Genomic DNA, 15,218 nt, shown 5'->3' with positions numbered 1-15,218 from the left:
AAGTTTTAGATGACTAGTCAACAACAGTAAAGAAAATTTTCAAGAAAAGATTCCCACAAGAGGTTTTTTGAGCAAAAGAAGCAGAACTGCTTTCACTTTTCTGTGGAAATGGAAAAAATAACTGCAGGACTTGAAGTCATTTGAAATGAGTCTTTAATAGAAGCCAGTTTCCTGGCTGTCCTGGTTTGCAGTGCCAAAGACAACTTGACATAATCCATGTGGAAAAATTGTTTTTGGTGTTTTTACTGTTTTTTTAAAACATTTTTCTAAGAAATTGTCATTTTCTCAACCTAATATCAAAATATAATGGCAACAGAGAAGAATCGAAACACTAAAGCCCAGCTCAATGAAGTGAAATAAAAAAGAACAAACTATTTAAATCACCTACAGATAAGAAATTAGTATTCATCACTAAATAGAAGAAAAGATAAAGATTAAGTATCAAAGCAGGGTGGAATGCTCGAAAAGCTAAGAACAAAAGAAAAAGGTGAAAAGGAAAGGCAACACAAAGGGGTAAAAGAAAATCACAAAGTTTGTGAACACAGAAAAATAAGTTTAGTTTAAAAATGAAGCACAATCTAAATGTTAGGGTGTATTCAGACTGTCGTCAGGGCGGGGCAAAGCAACTATGAAAGTCCTTAACTTTTAGCTCTTCAAACTTTATATTTTGCTGACCAATTTTAAACGTCTGTATCAACGTCAGGCCCAACACTTTTTACGTGCTTTTTTTGTCCAGTGGAGGAATGCCGCAGGGCGGTTACTGACAAGAAGACAGCTAAGAAGGTGCGCTGATGACAGTTTACAATTTATGGATTGTCGGCAAATCGTATCAAATTTCAATCAGCTTAAAGTGAATGAAAAAACATATTTTGAATTTGAAAAAAAGAAATTGAAAACAACTTTAAACTTGAAAATACACAATGTAAACTTGAATGAATTATTGATAATGTGAAAAATAAAATTATAAATTTGAAAAAATAATATTCTAAATTTTAAATAAGTATTGAACATTTGAAAAAAATAATCTAAATAATAAAAATACATTTTAAACCTAAGACTGTGACCAAATAAAAAAATGTTTACATGTGTTTTGAACTTTTTTTCTTCCTTTCTCTGTCTTTAGACTAGACTTAAAGTGAGCCAGAACTCGTTTCCCCGGATCATTCGGAACAAATTTTTAGTCTGATTATACCCGTAAAACCACACACTGTTAAATGCTTGGATCGATCTAAACATAGGATCTCATATGTCATAGAAGAGGAAATAAAATGTAACAAACATAATTTTTAAATACTCCTTTTGTGATCCAAAATTAGGTTAGATTTTTCAAAATCTGGTTAAATATATTGGATTAAATTAAACTTTACAGTCACCTCTCATGCCTGTAAATACTGTTTGTGCAGAAACAGAAGTGGTGAAGTTAAAAGATGAGAAGAAAAGAGTAGAGAACATTTTATTTCAAAGTAAACATCAAACACAGCAGAAAAGAAGGAAAAAAGAACTGAGGAGTCACCCAACAGGTCAGAGTGAAGCAGCGATGAAGAGGAACAGCTGATGCCACAGATGAGAAAAACTTTCCCAGTGTGCCATTTCAACCACAGATACTGAAACTAAAAGCAAGTCTGCATGCAAGGAGAAAAAAAGATACACAAAAAGCCTGACGTTATGACAAAATAAAAGAAGAGGTAGATAAAAAGAAAGTAAAAAAAAAAGGAAGGAGCTGTTGTGAAGTTGTGATGGTGAAAGTCATGTCATGGGTGGCTGCACATCCTGTAACCTCACACAAATGCACACACACTCATTCTGTAAATAATACACCATCACAAAATGAAACTCAATTATCTCTGTACTGTTTGACCCTATAAACCTCACAGCTTTCTTCCATCATTTTTTCCACTCCTAAACCTCACAAAGTGGGCGTTTAAGGCTCTTTAGTACGCCTCAGAATGGATGGTGCACGGCTCCCACAGGGTTTGCAACGTCAGCCTCTCGTCCCAGAGTTCAGCCTGACAGATCTTCTTCCTACCCCTGGGAGGCTCAGTATGGGGTGAAGCGGTTATATCCTCCTCGGTACAAACTGGCCTGTTGATACAAAATATTGTTTCAGGCCCAAAGCAGGGTTGTGCAGGGTTTTTTGTTTTTTTGAGAAGCTGCTTTTTGTTTTATTTGCTCTCACCATTGTGCCAACTCCATAGGTGGTCGTTGGTCCAACAGAGTGGTGATAGGGATCTGCAGTTGTGGTGTAAACTCTTCCATATCTGGCCAGAAATACCCCAAATACATGTAAATGGAACAGTTACATAACTAGCACCACTACAATACCTCATAATAAAAACAATAATGATAAATATAGTCCTAATAGCAATTATGAGTATGTAAAAGTAAAAGTCAAGCCTCCTCCTTTTGGTTTTTCTCAGCTGTGGCCATGCTGGGTTTTATGATAAACATGTGTTGGTAAATGTTGCAACAAACGCTTAGTGTTGAGGGGAGAGAAGAAAAATGATAGCTGTCTTTAACTGTCCAAAATGTCACAATGACCTTGCGTTAAGAGCAGTTTTCATCTTTAAGAGTCCCACTGAGAAACTCATGAGATCAAAACATTTTTACAGAGGGTTTAACATTGCACGTTTTGTAAAGTCGGCCTATTTCCAGGTTCAAATTTTTGAGGATTTAAAGATCCGCTACAATGAAAATCACGTTATTTACGTTTGGACATGTTCCTGTGGCATTTTTCTCATGCTAGAGGACATATGTTAAGAAAGTTAAGCATAAAATTGAATTTCTGAGCATTTCTTAATTTAAATTGAGGTGAATCTAGAGCTGACAAAAAAAGCTGTTTGAAAAAGCTTGTAGCCGTGACAACCATAGAAACTACAATTGGTGGACTTCTAGCTTCAAGCTCCGCTCCATTCTGATGCATCCACTAAAAGACAAATAGATCCATGTACGTCTTTGTTTTCCTCTTCTGAGTTGGTATCTGACTCAGCTGTATAGCTCCAATATTGCTCGCCATTTTTGTTGCACAGATATTGTTAGGTTCGGGTTGTGAGGGTCTGTAAGCTAGTGGGAGATGGCGTAAACAAAGGGATTATGGTCAGGGGGGCCAGGCTTACTCCAATCGCTCTGCAGAAACGATGTCCTAGTAAACTACACGTTTATTTTTAAATTTGGCCCAAATTGGCATAAGCATAATTTATATCCCAGAGGAAACAGTTTTAAAATAGATCAAAATATAATCAAAGTGAGAGTTCAAATGATCAATATTCTCATGCCCGTCTTTTTTGTTTTACGTTCAACAATTTTTGACTTTTCATTCATCTTTTAGCAAATTCAACAAGCATGTCCTCTGTTTGTTTTCTCACTCTATTTTTTTATTATAACCCCCCCAAAATGCATTCTTTTAAAACAGTATTTCATAAATATCAACAAGACGTATTTTATTTTCAAAATTTCTTTCTGCCTACCCGTCACTGTACGCTGCTGTGGCAGCAGATGCTGATGGAGCCACTCTGTACGCTGTGGGATAACCCCCCTGTTGGAGATATAAAATTATTGCACCTTCACAAAGTTGTTTTAAAAAAAGATATGTAAAAAAAAAAGCCTCTTACATAGACTTCTGGTCCATACAGTCCATCTTGATATACAACACTGAGAAACAAACACTAAATTAGCATTTTTACATTCATACTGAAAGTCATAGATAGTAAGTGAGACTAATACCTTATCACTAAAATAAATCAAGGAAAACATGTTGAATGTTGCAGGAAATAGTAGAATGCACAAATATGTTAGCATTTGACACATCCTATTATGCATTTGTTAGTTCCCCAGACTCCAGGGGCTTGAGGGCTGGAATCCTGCTGGTTTTCCAGAAATCCTGCCTTATCTAAACTCTTTGTATTCATGATCCTTTTGAGTTCATGTTTCACTTCGAAGCCCATCGAGATGACTGTTGTTGTGATTTTGGGCTATACAAATAAAATTGAATAGAATTGATTGAATCTGCTGCTGATTTCCTGGATCAGGTGTGTTTAGCCAATAAGGAACTTCAATGGCAGGGCAGTTGGCAAACGTGTAGGACACTGACCATCAAGGCCTGGAGTTAGAGACCTTTGCCTTAAACGATAAATCCTGCCTGCCTGAGAGTCTTACCTGGGGTAGGCAGGCACAGCAGCAGGTGTGGCTGCAGCAGAGCGAATTGTGTTGTAGACGGCTCGACCCCGACCTCTTAGCGCCGAACCCCGATAGGCTAAGGTGGGAGTCGCTACTGGGTAGGGGAAGCTGGCAACTGAGGAAGAAAAATTGATTTGAAAAAAGTTCAATATTTTTATCTTTCAGCAATAAATTACCACAAATGTTCTGTTTTTTCATCTACATGTTTTGGTTTTTCTTACATTAGTAGCTGCATTTACAGTATAAATGGGTAAACTATACATTTTTGCTCATCTGTCCACCACTACTTTGCTGCAAAAGGTTTCAGTTGCTTATTTTTTATTGTTATAAAGTTTTTTTCACTGTTTGTATGAACTTCTTTGTTTTTAATCCACAGGTTATTTTGCATTTGGATCTTCGTTAAAAGTGCACCCACCTGTGTAGAGTTCGGGTGCATACATAGCTCCAACCATAGGGTTGATCTTCCACCCAGAGGCTGTGAGGGTTGAACAAAAAAGAAGGTCAGACTCTAATAAAAATAAAAAAAAAGCTTCCAGGGAAGATTCCGTCTGCACGTTTTGTTCTTACCTGCAATGTCCGCATTCACTAGAGGTGTCTGAGGTTTTTTGGTAACTACTCTGGCCGTGGCGTTATTGACCTGAGAGCAGGAGTAGGAAAAAATGGAGTCATGAGAAGTGGCTATGTAGATCGTTGATGTGTGAAAGGGTCCATCACCTCGATCTTTCTGCCTTCTACGATTGTCCCGTTCAGCTTTTCTCGTGCTCTGTCAGCCTCAGCTGCACTCTCAAAGGTGACAAATCCAAAGCCCTACGTTTGAACAAGGTCACACGATTAGTTCATCGTCACTTTTTCAGTACTGTGCTGATAAGAAGGCTGTGCTCTGACCTTTGACCCCCGCTCATTGAAGATGATTTCCACGTCAAGAATCTTTCCAAATTGCTGCAAAAGTTAGAATATTATTTCTCTCAACCAAACAAAAGCACAAAAGTGATTTAAAGTGGCAATATGGTGTTGGGATGTGTCGCTTTGGTGGAAGGGATGAAGGGATGTGGTCGTACCCCGAACATCTGACGAAGATCTGGGTCTCTGAAGCGAAAAGGGATGTTGGAGACGTGGAGGCGCTTCGGTTGGGCCTTACCCGAGCCCTCTTCTTCACTCCCACTTCCTGCCCCGCCCCCAGATGATACATTGAGAGACTGGGGGTCAGAGGTCACAGGGGCCAAAGCATCCTCCTAACAGTGAGACAGATCATGCAAACATACGGAAATAAGGAAAATGGGTAAAAAAAACAAAAACAAAGAGAGGAAATAAAGAAATGAACAGAAATAGAAGAAACACAACGGTCACAGCTTTTAGAGACTCATTGCTTTACAATTTTGTTGCGTCAGCATAACATGGCATTAAGCAAAAATCTGTTTCAAGAGTGATCCAAACCAAGTTCAACAAGCATTCAGACACCAGTGGTCCTTCTCAGGCAAGTGTAAGAAGGTGCGGAAAGGGCTCCGTTTTAGTCAGTTGCCTTGGATACATGCCTGTGGGAAAGTAGAGACTGATTGTCCAGCAGACTAACAGCCGAGATTATGATATTAAAACTGCATGTGCTCACTCCTACTGTGGTAAAGTCCACAAAGTTCCACTGGAAGATCTACTTCAAACTCCTCAACCTTTGTAAACACAATAAGTGCAGCAGAAGTGAATACAGCCTTGTGCAAGATCTCTCAAAGGTTATAGAAGTCAAACTGTGCTGATGTGGAAGCAAAAGGTGGAAAAAGAGCCTCTGTGCTGTAAAATTCAGTGCAACAAGAACTAATTATTTAATGATTGAATATCCTGATTTGCTTTAAAAAAAAAAAAAAAAAGACAGACTTCTTTAATTTCAAAAATCGGGATCAGAGCCAGGGACTAAACAGAAGTCCCGGGACAATTTCTAATCTTAAAATTGGACTTGAGAGCAGGAAAGTTACTCAAAAGCTTCTGTTTAAACACCTCTGTGTTTGTTCAGTAATTTAAAGTTTGAAATGCAAAGTTTCCTTTGAAATTTGTCTTAAAATGATTCTGTGGGAGCAGTTTTTAAATTTAAACACCCTGTATGATTATATTTGAATTTATTACACAAACCTGGTCAAAATAAACCTGCACTTTATAATATTTCTTATTTATTCATAATTTTGTAGTCATCATGCAATAAAATGCATGTGAATTCCACATAATGAGCTAATGGAAAATGAATATTTTTCATTTTCAAAGGATGTTGCAGAAGAATGTAGTCACCTCTGTTGTTCCCTGACATAAAAACCTCCTCTATGAAGTCCATGTGTAGAAACTGCCCCATGCAGAACAATTCAGGAAATACTGTGCCAAACCCAAAACATTCACCATCCCACAATGCACCACGATGCTAGTGTGTGCGCACATCTGAGCGCGTGTATGCTGCTCAACCGGCATCATCACCCGTTACAGGGGGGGAGGTGTTAACGTGTTTTAATAAAAGTGGATGAGAGGAAACGAACAGAACAGTGAGAGTGAGCAGCGGGAGGAAGAGAAGGAACAGGAAGCATGTGTGGAAGCCCTGAAAATTTAAGAGAAGATGCGCTACTTTGATCAGAAAAAGAGTTCAATATTAGCATTCTAGAATCAAGAAGCAGCTGGACTTTTTTTTAAAACAAAGGCCTTGGTGCAGCAGTGAAGAGTAGAAGGAAACCAGAGGGAAACCAGGCAAAGACGGAGCACAGGAAGCTTAAAGAGAAAAGGGAGATGGAGGGAAGGAAAGGGGAACAACTCAAGGGTCAGTCTGAGGTCATGGTGCTGCGTTTCTGCTAAAGGTTAAAGGTAAATTGTGTGTAATTAATGAGGTGGGGATGAAAAAACGGTAACATTCACCCAGGGAAGCATTTTCAAAACACACACGGGTCACAGCCGCCCGCTGCTCCGGCTGGCTGTGACAAACCACAGCAGACAGCAGACCTTCACATCCAGCCACACGCGCCACAGACACACAACAACACAGGCCAGGGTGGGGTTGAGGGGACGGAAAGAAAGGGTGGTGTCATTGTCACGATGCAGATTTGAGTTCTGGACCTGAGTGATATTTCAGAGGGGGAAAGAGGCCCTCTGGTCAGCCTCCCGCTTTGTCCCCCTCCTGCCACGGCGACGTCTCAACTTTTCCCCCGAAAATCAGCTTGGACCCAAGTATGTCAGGGGCTCTAGTAATAAAATATATAGATGGGGCCAAAGACCATTTATGAGAGCAGGAAGAGAGATTTGGGGTAGAAGCAGGAGAGAGCCTGCAGTACAGATCACACTTTACTACTCTGAACGGCTGCTTTCAGACCGGGGAGGTGGGGGTGAAACAGAACTGTGCTGGAGAAAGAAAAGTAAAAACCTTAATCTGTTTGCACTCTAAATTAAAAGTTCTTCACTAGTGAACGGAAATCTCACCTGAGCATATCCAGAATATAAAAAAAAGAGAAATATTCAAATCTTTGTGCATTTAGAGTTAAATCTTTTTTTAATTAATAAAAAACATTATTCAGTTTCAAAAAAACTTTAAATGGGTTGAAAATGTTTTTATTTTTTGTGGTATTTGTTTCTATTTAGGGATGTAAATATGAACATTTACAAATTTTAATAAATATCAATGAAACTGTTACTGTTTGCTGGATTGGAAATGACCACAAACACAGGAGCCACTTCAGGAAAAGCTTGATTCTTTAAAATACCAACAGAAAATAGTTTCATTTTGAAAGGTTATCCATTTTACTACCAGTGAAAGAAGACACGAGGGCGGAAGGAAACGAGGAGATTTATTTTCATTAACAAGCCGCCTCTCAGCTGTCTTCAGTACGTCCATACAAGGGTATGACAGAGGAGGCGGAGCTCTAAATATAGAGAGAAATTCTATCTGAGCACACTGTTCCGGTCACTCATCTGAAAAGACCCTTCTTCTTGTCACTTGAACTTATTGATGTTTATGTTTCATTGGGAAATTGTGTCAATTCCACAAACATCCCCATCAACTGCTCTTACCGTGTTGGTGGATGCCAGCGAGTCGGCCCCTTCGAGCTGGGGGCCCTGGTAGACTCTGAGCTGGGGGTGCTCGGGGTACTCAGAACTGGCATGGGCGGAGCTAAAGTCCAGTGTGGGCAGTCTGCTCGCAGATGCTGGTGGGCCTTGAGTCGGAGGAGGGTAGGAGGGGGGCGGGGCGTACACTGGAGGCAGGGCAGGGTCCCCACTGCCAGGACCCGCCTCCTGAGCGGGGGCCCCCTGAAGGAGATGGGAGAGGAGAAAAGTGATCAATCTGATTCAAGACACCAAAGATGTAAACAAACTCACTGCTCCCTGTGACAGTACTCTTTGAACCTCTGACTGTTCAAATTTTACATGGATCTGCAATAAATATTGGTGACCAGAAGCCTTTTAATGGATTTTTATTAAAATTTCTGAAACTGCTGAGCTATAACTGTGAGTTATTCATCATCTTGTTGGGATCATCATTAAAAATGTACTAAAAAAAAGGTCTTTCAAACTACTTTGACCTATAAACATCCACATTGTTTGTTTGTTTATCATACCAAAGTTAGTGGTAGCTATGAATTAAAAAAAATACAGAAAAACCTCCTAATTCAAGCTTTTAGTTTATTAAATTCAACTTTATGGAGCATTTTTCCTGAAACAGAATACCTCAATGTGCTTTACATAAAAAAATAGATAAATAAATAAGATTAAAAATAGTTATAAACATACACAATGTACAAAAACAAACAGGGAAATATAGCCTATAATATACAATTAAAACAAGAGGAAATGTAAAAACTGCTAAAAGGCTAAGCAAAAAAGATGAGTTTTAATTTTTTTACCAAACAAAACTATCATATTTCGGTTGTGATCCATGCTTAAAACTAATTGTGAAGCATTTTTGTTTTACACACTCCTAATTATGACTCAGTAAATGGAGAAATTGTAATTTACATAACTGTGTTAGACCTAACATTTTTTTCCTAAACTTAAAAGAAAAATTACAACAGAACATCTGCTTTAAATTTGGCAAAACTGTTCGACATTTGGTAACATGTCAGATACTGAAGCTAATGACACAAATAAAGTTCTCCAGGTTTTAGACTTAAAACATAGAACATAAAAATAAAAAATCCAAGTTTTAGGGAGTGTTTTAGAATAATTGTTGGAAAAACAACTAAATGGAAATAAAGACCATCTGACTCCACACTGCTAAAACAGGCCTCCTAATAACAAATTTTTAAAAAAATGTCTTTAAAGAAGCAAAAAAAAATCTGCTAGTAGGGTAAGAAAAATTGCCTTACCAAGAATTAATATTTTTAGGAAAAAAATTCTTGTTATTTAGACATTTTTTCTTAAACTAAGATCATTTTGCTATTCTAAAACTTTCTTAATAAGAAAATTTTTTTCTTGCAAGACGGAAAACAAGGCCCCTTTTCTAGAAACAAGGGTCTTTTTACTTTCTTAAGATTCCGTTTTTGCTCTACAATTAAGTCTTCAACAAGAAGAAAAGTTTGGTCTCACCCTCCTCCTGTGAAACTTTGTCCCTGCATTGTCAAACAACTGTCCCATGCTTAAATGGCAGCTGCCACCCGCCCACCTCACCATAACTCTGACAAATCAACCAATCATGGCAAAGCTGAGGCCAGAACAGCTGTTGATATCTGCAGCTGCCAGTCACTAATTGTCTCTGTGCAGCGTCCATTCAGTAAAAACAGACAATGCATTTACATAATTTAGAGAGTTTAAGACTTTTTGTTTGTCATTAAGAACTTTAGACCGAAGAGGCAGACATGCAGAGATTACACAGAGATTACAGATTCCTCCTTAAAGCAGACAATTTGATCTGAAATTTGCTATTGAGTCAATCACTTTTAAATGGATTTTTTTTCCTCTTTATTGGTTCATTTGGTACACAGAATTAGGTAAAGGGGTTTGCACTTAACAGACAGACTTAATTGCAATGTGAACCATTTGTTCAGTCGTTCTCTCTTCTCCTTCTCAGCTGTCAGTTTGTGGTCAGAGGTTGACTGTTTGAAGCCAGGTGCCCTCTGGAGCAGCTGCTGCAGAATTTACACACGAAATATGAAGACTGCAGATGTGGCCTCCTCCAAGTCTGCACTGAACCTATTAAACAAAACTAAATATGTCGTTCCTCCTTCTTTCTGTCATACCATCCAGCACAGCCGGCTCTTTCGGTAACAAAGTTCTTTTGAGGGGTTGTCAATTGTGAGCGAAAGGGAAGATTTAGAAAAACAGAAGACAGACACCAGCATGATCCAAAGTGCAGCTGCTGCAACTTGAGGAGAGAAACACCATCAAACTGCACTATAACTGGACTGAAACCCAAGCAAGGCTTTTGATACTCCACAGACAGATACTCAGTAAAGAGGAAAATGTGATATGTATTACCAAAAAATCCTGAAAAAAAGTCTAGGTTTGAATTTCACCCGCATGTTTGGTGTTTTTACCTCTTATCTGAAGTGCAGTTGAGTGCATAAAAAAAGACGGGTGACAGATTCCCCTCCTGTGATTATCAGCTTCAGATAGGGGAACTAAAAATACAGCTGGTGTGAAGCACAGAGACAAGGTAGACGGATGCCAAAGGAGTTGTGGTATTAGCGGAATGTCAGGGACACTTGCTGCTGTTTTCATTCAGATCAGTGAACTAAAGATAACCAGACATTTCTTTGTGAACCAGTGAGAGGTGAATTAGTGTTTTAAACACAGTTCCCATTGCTTTTTAAGTGATTCATATAACTTCTGAAGTTCCAGATATGATGGTTTAACCCAGGATAATTTGTTACTTTTGATGTTTTCTGGTTATTAAAATGTTTGGCTACGAATTAAGAATTTTATTTATGTAAAAAATAATTTTGAGTTGATTTAAAGTGCATCTAAACAAAACCAGAAACTAAGTTAAGCAAGGAAAATGGTTTTAAATCATCAATTAGTGACAGATTTGTTTTAGGATGGGATTAAAAACACTGGAATGCCACTGATAAGCATTCATGGTCCTGAATGTTGACAATAACCACAAATTTACAGTTCTTAGTTGTCTACAATCTGTGAGCTACTCTGGATAAATACAAGGTAAATGTTTCCTAAAAATTCTTGTGAAGAATTGAACCAGCACTCTGATTTTGTGAAACAACAACAATAAAAATGTAGAGGTTTACCTGAACTATGCTGGGGTAGCATGCGGTTGTCTGTGGGTAGACGGGGAGTCCATAAGGCTGAAGGATCACAGTGGGTGAAGAGAGCATAGCCCCCCCAAAAGAAAATGCAGACAGTGACAGGGAACAGAGAAAGATAGGGGAAAAGGAAAAAGGAGATAGGGAGCAGGAAAGATTTGTCTACACTCTGGGGAGCAAACAATCGAGATAGAAGGAAGAACTAAAATCCAAACTAAAAAAAAAAAAAAAGAGATGATCCAATAAAAAAAGCTAAAACTATGTTTCACCACAGAGGTGGAAAAAAAAAGCCCGTAGAAATTTTTTAAATGAATTATTTTGTCGGCACGACAGGATATGGAGCTGTGGAAGAGAAAACAAGTTGGCTTCTGTGTGTCCATCAGTTGATCAGGCACCCTGACAGACAGAAACACATGCTCAGGGTCCCATTACATTGTTATATAAATAGTCCCCCATGCCCTTCTCACTAAGTACCACCTTACATCCGTTACTTTCAAGATTAATCATTTTCTGCTGCAGCATGTTGTGTTTTCAATGCTATATATCATTACTTTATTGTGAAGTAATAATGCGTTGCACTTTAATTATTTTACTCATAAATCTTTTATGTCATAAAACAGCCTGAATTTCAAGCAAAAATCTCACCATAGACTGTTTCTGCTGGTTTATTATTTTTTAAATAAACTTTATTGCACATTATGTCATTTTTTACAGAGATTCATATTCACTTAATAAAGGAACGATTGCAAATAGCATATACATTTATATAAAAGCAAAAATAGATAAGCCAGGGGGGTTAAACCTTGCGAAAAAATGTCCAATCTCTCACATACAGACAATTTTTGATTGCTTTTTGCTTCTCAGAATTACGAATACTATTAATATACAAATTGAACTCAGAAAACAATACAATAAAACAAGGTTTTTCGACCAGAGTATAAAATTTGGCCAAACGGAGCAAAAGATTTTGTATATTCTTTGATATAAGACCCAATAAGACATCTTCCAGAATAAAACAAAACAAGCATTAATTTTGTCATGAATGTAATCACAAATCTTCTGGCAAAACACGTTAACTTGAGGACAATGCCAGAAAAGATGGATCGCTGTTTTAAGGGAATTGCAGCAAAAACTACAAAGTGTATCAATGTTTAATCTAAATCTACTTTGAATGAAAATTGTAGCTGGATAAATTCTTTGTTTACTCCTAAAAGAAACATCTTTTTTTCTGCCGGTTTTATTTTGACCGGCAAAGGTCGACAACACTAACAAACCGGATTTCCGTTTCGGCTACAGAATAGCATTATGGGGCATGTAGTGTTTGCAGAAACGTATAAAAACAAAAGGCGCTTCCTTCTACTTCCTCTTTACTGTGCGAGCCTGAGCGACACAGGTATGAGCGGCGAGTTCATACTTCATTACACTACACGTCCATTCGTGCGCAATAATACGTTTTATGATATAAATATAAGAATAATGAGTCGGTTAACATTTATGACTTAGTTATTTTATCATATTATATGTAGGGAATATTTCAGAATGATGTTCTGCTAATCATTGCTAAGCTAAGGGTAGTTCCATTCGACAACGTGGTGCGTTGCGCCCGAGGCCTAGTTCAGCTTAAGACGTGGGTTTCTAACTGCATTTTCACAACAATTCGTTTCCATTATGTACATTAGCAAAGTGTAATTTAATCTTAAAGTTTGTTTTGAGTCGACACATTTGTTGCCAACTTGTTTTGAGGTTTGTAACCTTCAGCTCAGCGACGAAACAATCTTGGGCAAAAGCCGGTTGACAAGAATATTGAGCTGAAAAGTTAATATTGAGCTAATATGTGTCAGTAGAGTCAACTTTAAAATTGAGCTATTGAAATTTTAGTGGGTGCATGGAAAAAAAGTTTTAATAAAGAATTTGCCGATATTTATTGAGTATAAAAGGCTGTATCTAAGCAATTTTTTGAAAGGTGCTGTGTGTTTAAACGTTATTGTTCTATTCCAGGCACTAAAAAGCCACCATGCCCGTTGCAAGGACTTGGGTTTGTAGTAAGACTTATGTCACCCCTCGTCGCCCCTTCGAGAAGTCTCGTCTCGACCAGGAGTTGAAACTCATTGGTAAGATTTTGATACTCTGCAGCAATGGTTACTACAACTTGCAATTATATTATTTGCTTTGTTTTTTTTGTCCCTGATTTTCACACTCAAGGTGTTTGTGGTCCAGCGAAATGCTTTATGGAAGAATTCAACATCATTTTTCTTTATAGGCGAGTATGGACTCAGGAACAAGCGTGAGGTTTGGAGGGTGAAGTTCACTCTGGCCAAGATCCGCAAAGCTGCCAGAGAGCTGCTCACTTTGGACGAAAAAGACTCCAGACGTCTGTTTGAAGGTATGCAATCTGGATGAATAAAAGCTTTAAATGGCCCATGATTTAAACAACATTTGTCAGACTTGACTATGGTGTCACGAATTCCTCGTCAATGAGGCCAGTTTTGCCAAACTGATTTCTTCAGATTTTACTTATGGGATTGTTAATAGCATTTTTTTTCCCCCTCTCCTTTCCAATTTGCCAGGAAATGCTTTGCTCAGGCGTCTGGTGAGAATTGGTGTGTTGGACGAGGGCAAGATGAAGCTGGATTACATCCTGGGTCTGAAGGTTGAGGATTTCTTGGAAAGAAGGCTGCAGACTCAGGTCTTCAAGCTTGGGCTTGCCAAGAGCATTCACCATGCCCGCGTTCTCATCCGCCAGAGGCACATTCGGTAAGCTTTTATTTAGACTAAAGCTAAAGTAGGAAAGGGTTTTGGATTGTCTTTATGAATCTTATCAGAAATGATGCCTGCTTCCTCTTCCATCAGAGGACCACCTACCTGTAACGCGCTTCGTTGACATCATTTAAACATTTCTGCAAGGTCAATTCGGCATCAATGCCGTATACCTTGTTTATAGACATGATTGCCCAGAGCCAATCCTGCCGATGGCGGCACAAATGATGCCACTGTTGTGACTGTCAGGTAAGGTACGGGGGATTGCACCTCGGGCAATTGTAGCATTTGCTACACCTCCAGTTTCGTCTTCTTTGCCGTTTGGCTACTCTCTTTAAGGGTTCCCACAGCTACTTGTCCCCCACCATAGTTGTGGTATAGTAAATACTCAGGCTGATGATTTAAATCACATTTTCAGATTTTCTGTGCTGTCAAGAATTCCTCGTCAATGAAGCCTGCAGTGTCCAGTTAACACCGCTCTATATTCAAATTCAATACATACATTTCAGCTTACTGTATATATTTTCTTTACAGTGTGCGCAAGCAAGTGGTGAATATCCCATCCTTTGTGGTTCGTCTGGACAGCCAAAAGCACATCGACTTCTCCCTGAGGTCTCCATATGGTGGTGGACGTCCAGGCCGCGTCAAGAGAAAGAACGCCAAGAAGGGCCAGGGTGGAGCTGGAGGAGCTGATGATGAGGAAGAAGATTAAGAAGGAAGCATTTTCAACCTCCATGTTCAAATCTTCAATAAAAGATATTTGACCAAAAAGAAATGAAGTTTTTTTTTTTTTTTTTTGAAGTGGTAAACTAAATCTTAAGAAAGGCACATTGTTTATTTTTGTAACTAATAAAGAGGACAAACATCCAGATTAGATTCAGTTTTTGCGGTTGTGTTGTAGGTGATACAGGTTTATCTTGAACAATCCACTTCAATCTTACTCAGATAAATAAATGGGTACTGAACAGTGCGAGTGAAGTTTTAAAAACTTAATTGCAAGAGAAAGTTTAAAATGCGTACAAATAAATGGCAAATCTAACGACATTTAAGAACTAGTCGAAACAAAACAGATTCACAACA

At 38.4% G+C, this 15,218-nt stretch overlaps 2 protein-coding genes across 4 annotated transcripts; one reads left to right on the top strand and one right to left on the bottom strand.

The window, feature by feature from the left end:
• Window positions 1-136: 136 nt before the first annotated feature.
• On the bottom strand, window positions 137-11,826 carry rbfox1l (RNA binding fox-1 homolog 1, like). 2 transcript variants are annotated; one of them, XM_004077932.5, is made up of 12 exons: window positions 11,367-11,826; window positions 8,200-8,436; window positions 5,232-5,405; window positions 5,059-5,112; window positions 4,888-4,980; window positions 4,741-4,810; window positions 4,589-4,648; window positions 4,153-4,288; window positions 3,609-3,648; window positions 3,465-3,532; window positions 2,177-2,258; window positions 137-2,082 (listed from the first exon to the last, which is right to left on the bottom strand). In XM_004077932.5, exons 1-12 carry the CDS (start codon window positions 11,451-11,453, stop codon window positions 2,038-2,040), a joined length of 1,146 nt encoding a protein of 381 aa, XP_004077980.1. In that variant the 5' UTR covers window positions 11,454-11,826; the 3' UTR covers window positions 137-2,037. The 2 variants fall into 2 exon arrangements, with proteins under 2 accessions (XP_004077980.1, XP_011483663.2); XM_011485361.4 differs by lacking the exon at window positions 11,367-11,826 and adding an exon at window positions 9,712-9,820.
• Window positions 11,827-12,661: 835 nt separating this feature from the next.
• On the top strand, window positions 12,662-14,913 carry rps9 (ribosomal protein S9). Of its 2 annotated transcripts, XR_002292006.3 has the most exons (6): window positions 12,662-12,774; window positions 13,380-13,492; window positions 13,642-13,764; window positions 13,949-14,135; window positions 14,232-14,387; window positions 14,673-14,913. XR_002292006.3 is itself a non-coding variant. In XM_004077930.5 (5 exons), exons 2-5 carry the CDS (start codon window positions 13,396-13,398, stop codon window positions 14,848-14,850), a joined length of 585 nt encoding a protein of 194 aa, XP_004077978.1. In that variant the 5' UTR covers window positions 12,662-12,774; window positions 13,380-13,395; the 3' UTR covers window positions 14,851-14,913. The 2 variants fall into 2 exon arrangements, 1 of the variants encoding a protein (XP_004077978.1); XM_004077930.5 differs by lacking the exon at window positions 14,232-14,387.
• The last annotated feature ends 305 nt before the right edge of the window (window positions 14,914-15,218 follow it).

This window comes from Oryzias latipes, chromosome 16, assembly GCF_053564925.1.
Source record: "Oryzias latipes strain Hd-rR chromosome 16, Olatipes_Hd-rR_3.1".
Lineage (NCBI taxonomy): Eukaryota > Metazoa > Chordata > Actinopteri > Beloniformes > Adrianichthyidae > Oryzias > Oryzias latipes.
The sequence above is the reverse complement of the archived record's forward strand: the minus strand, read 5'-3'. Positions and strand labels throughout refer to the sequence as shown.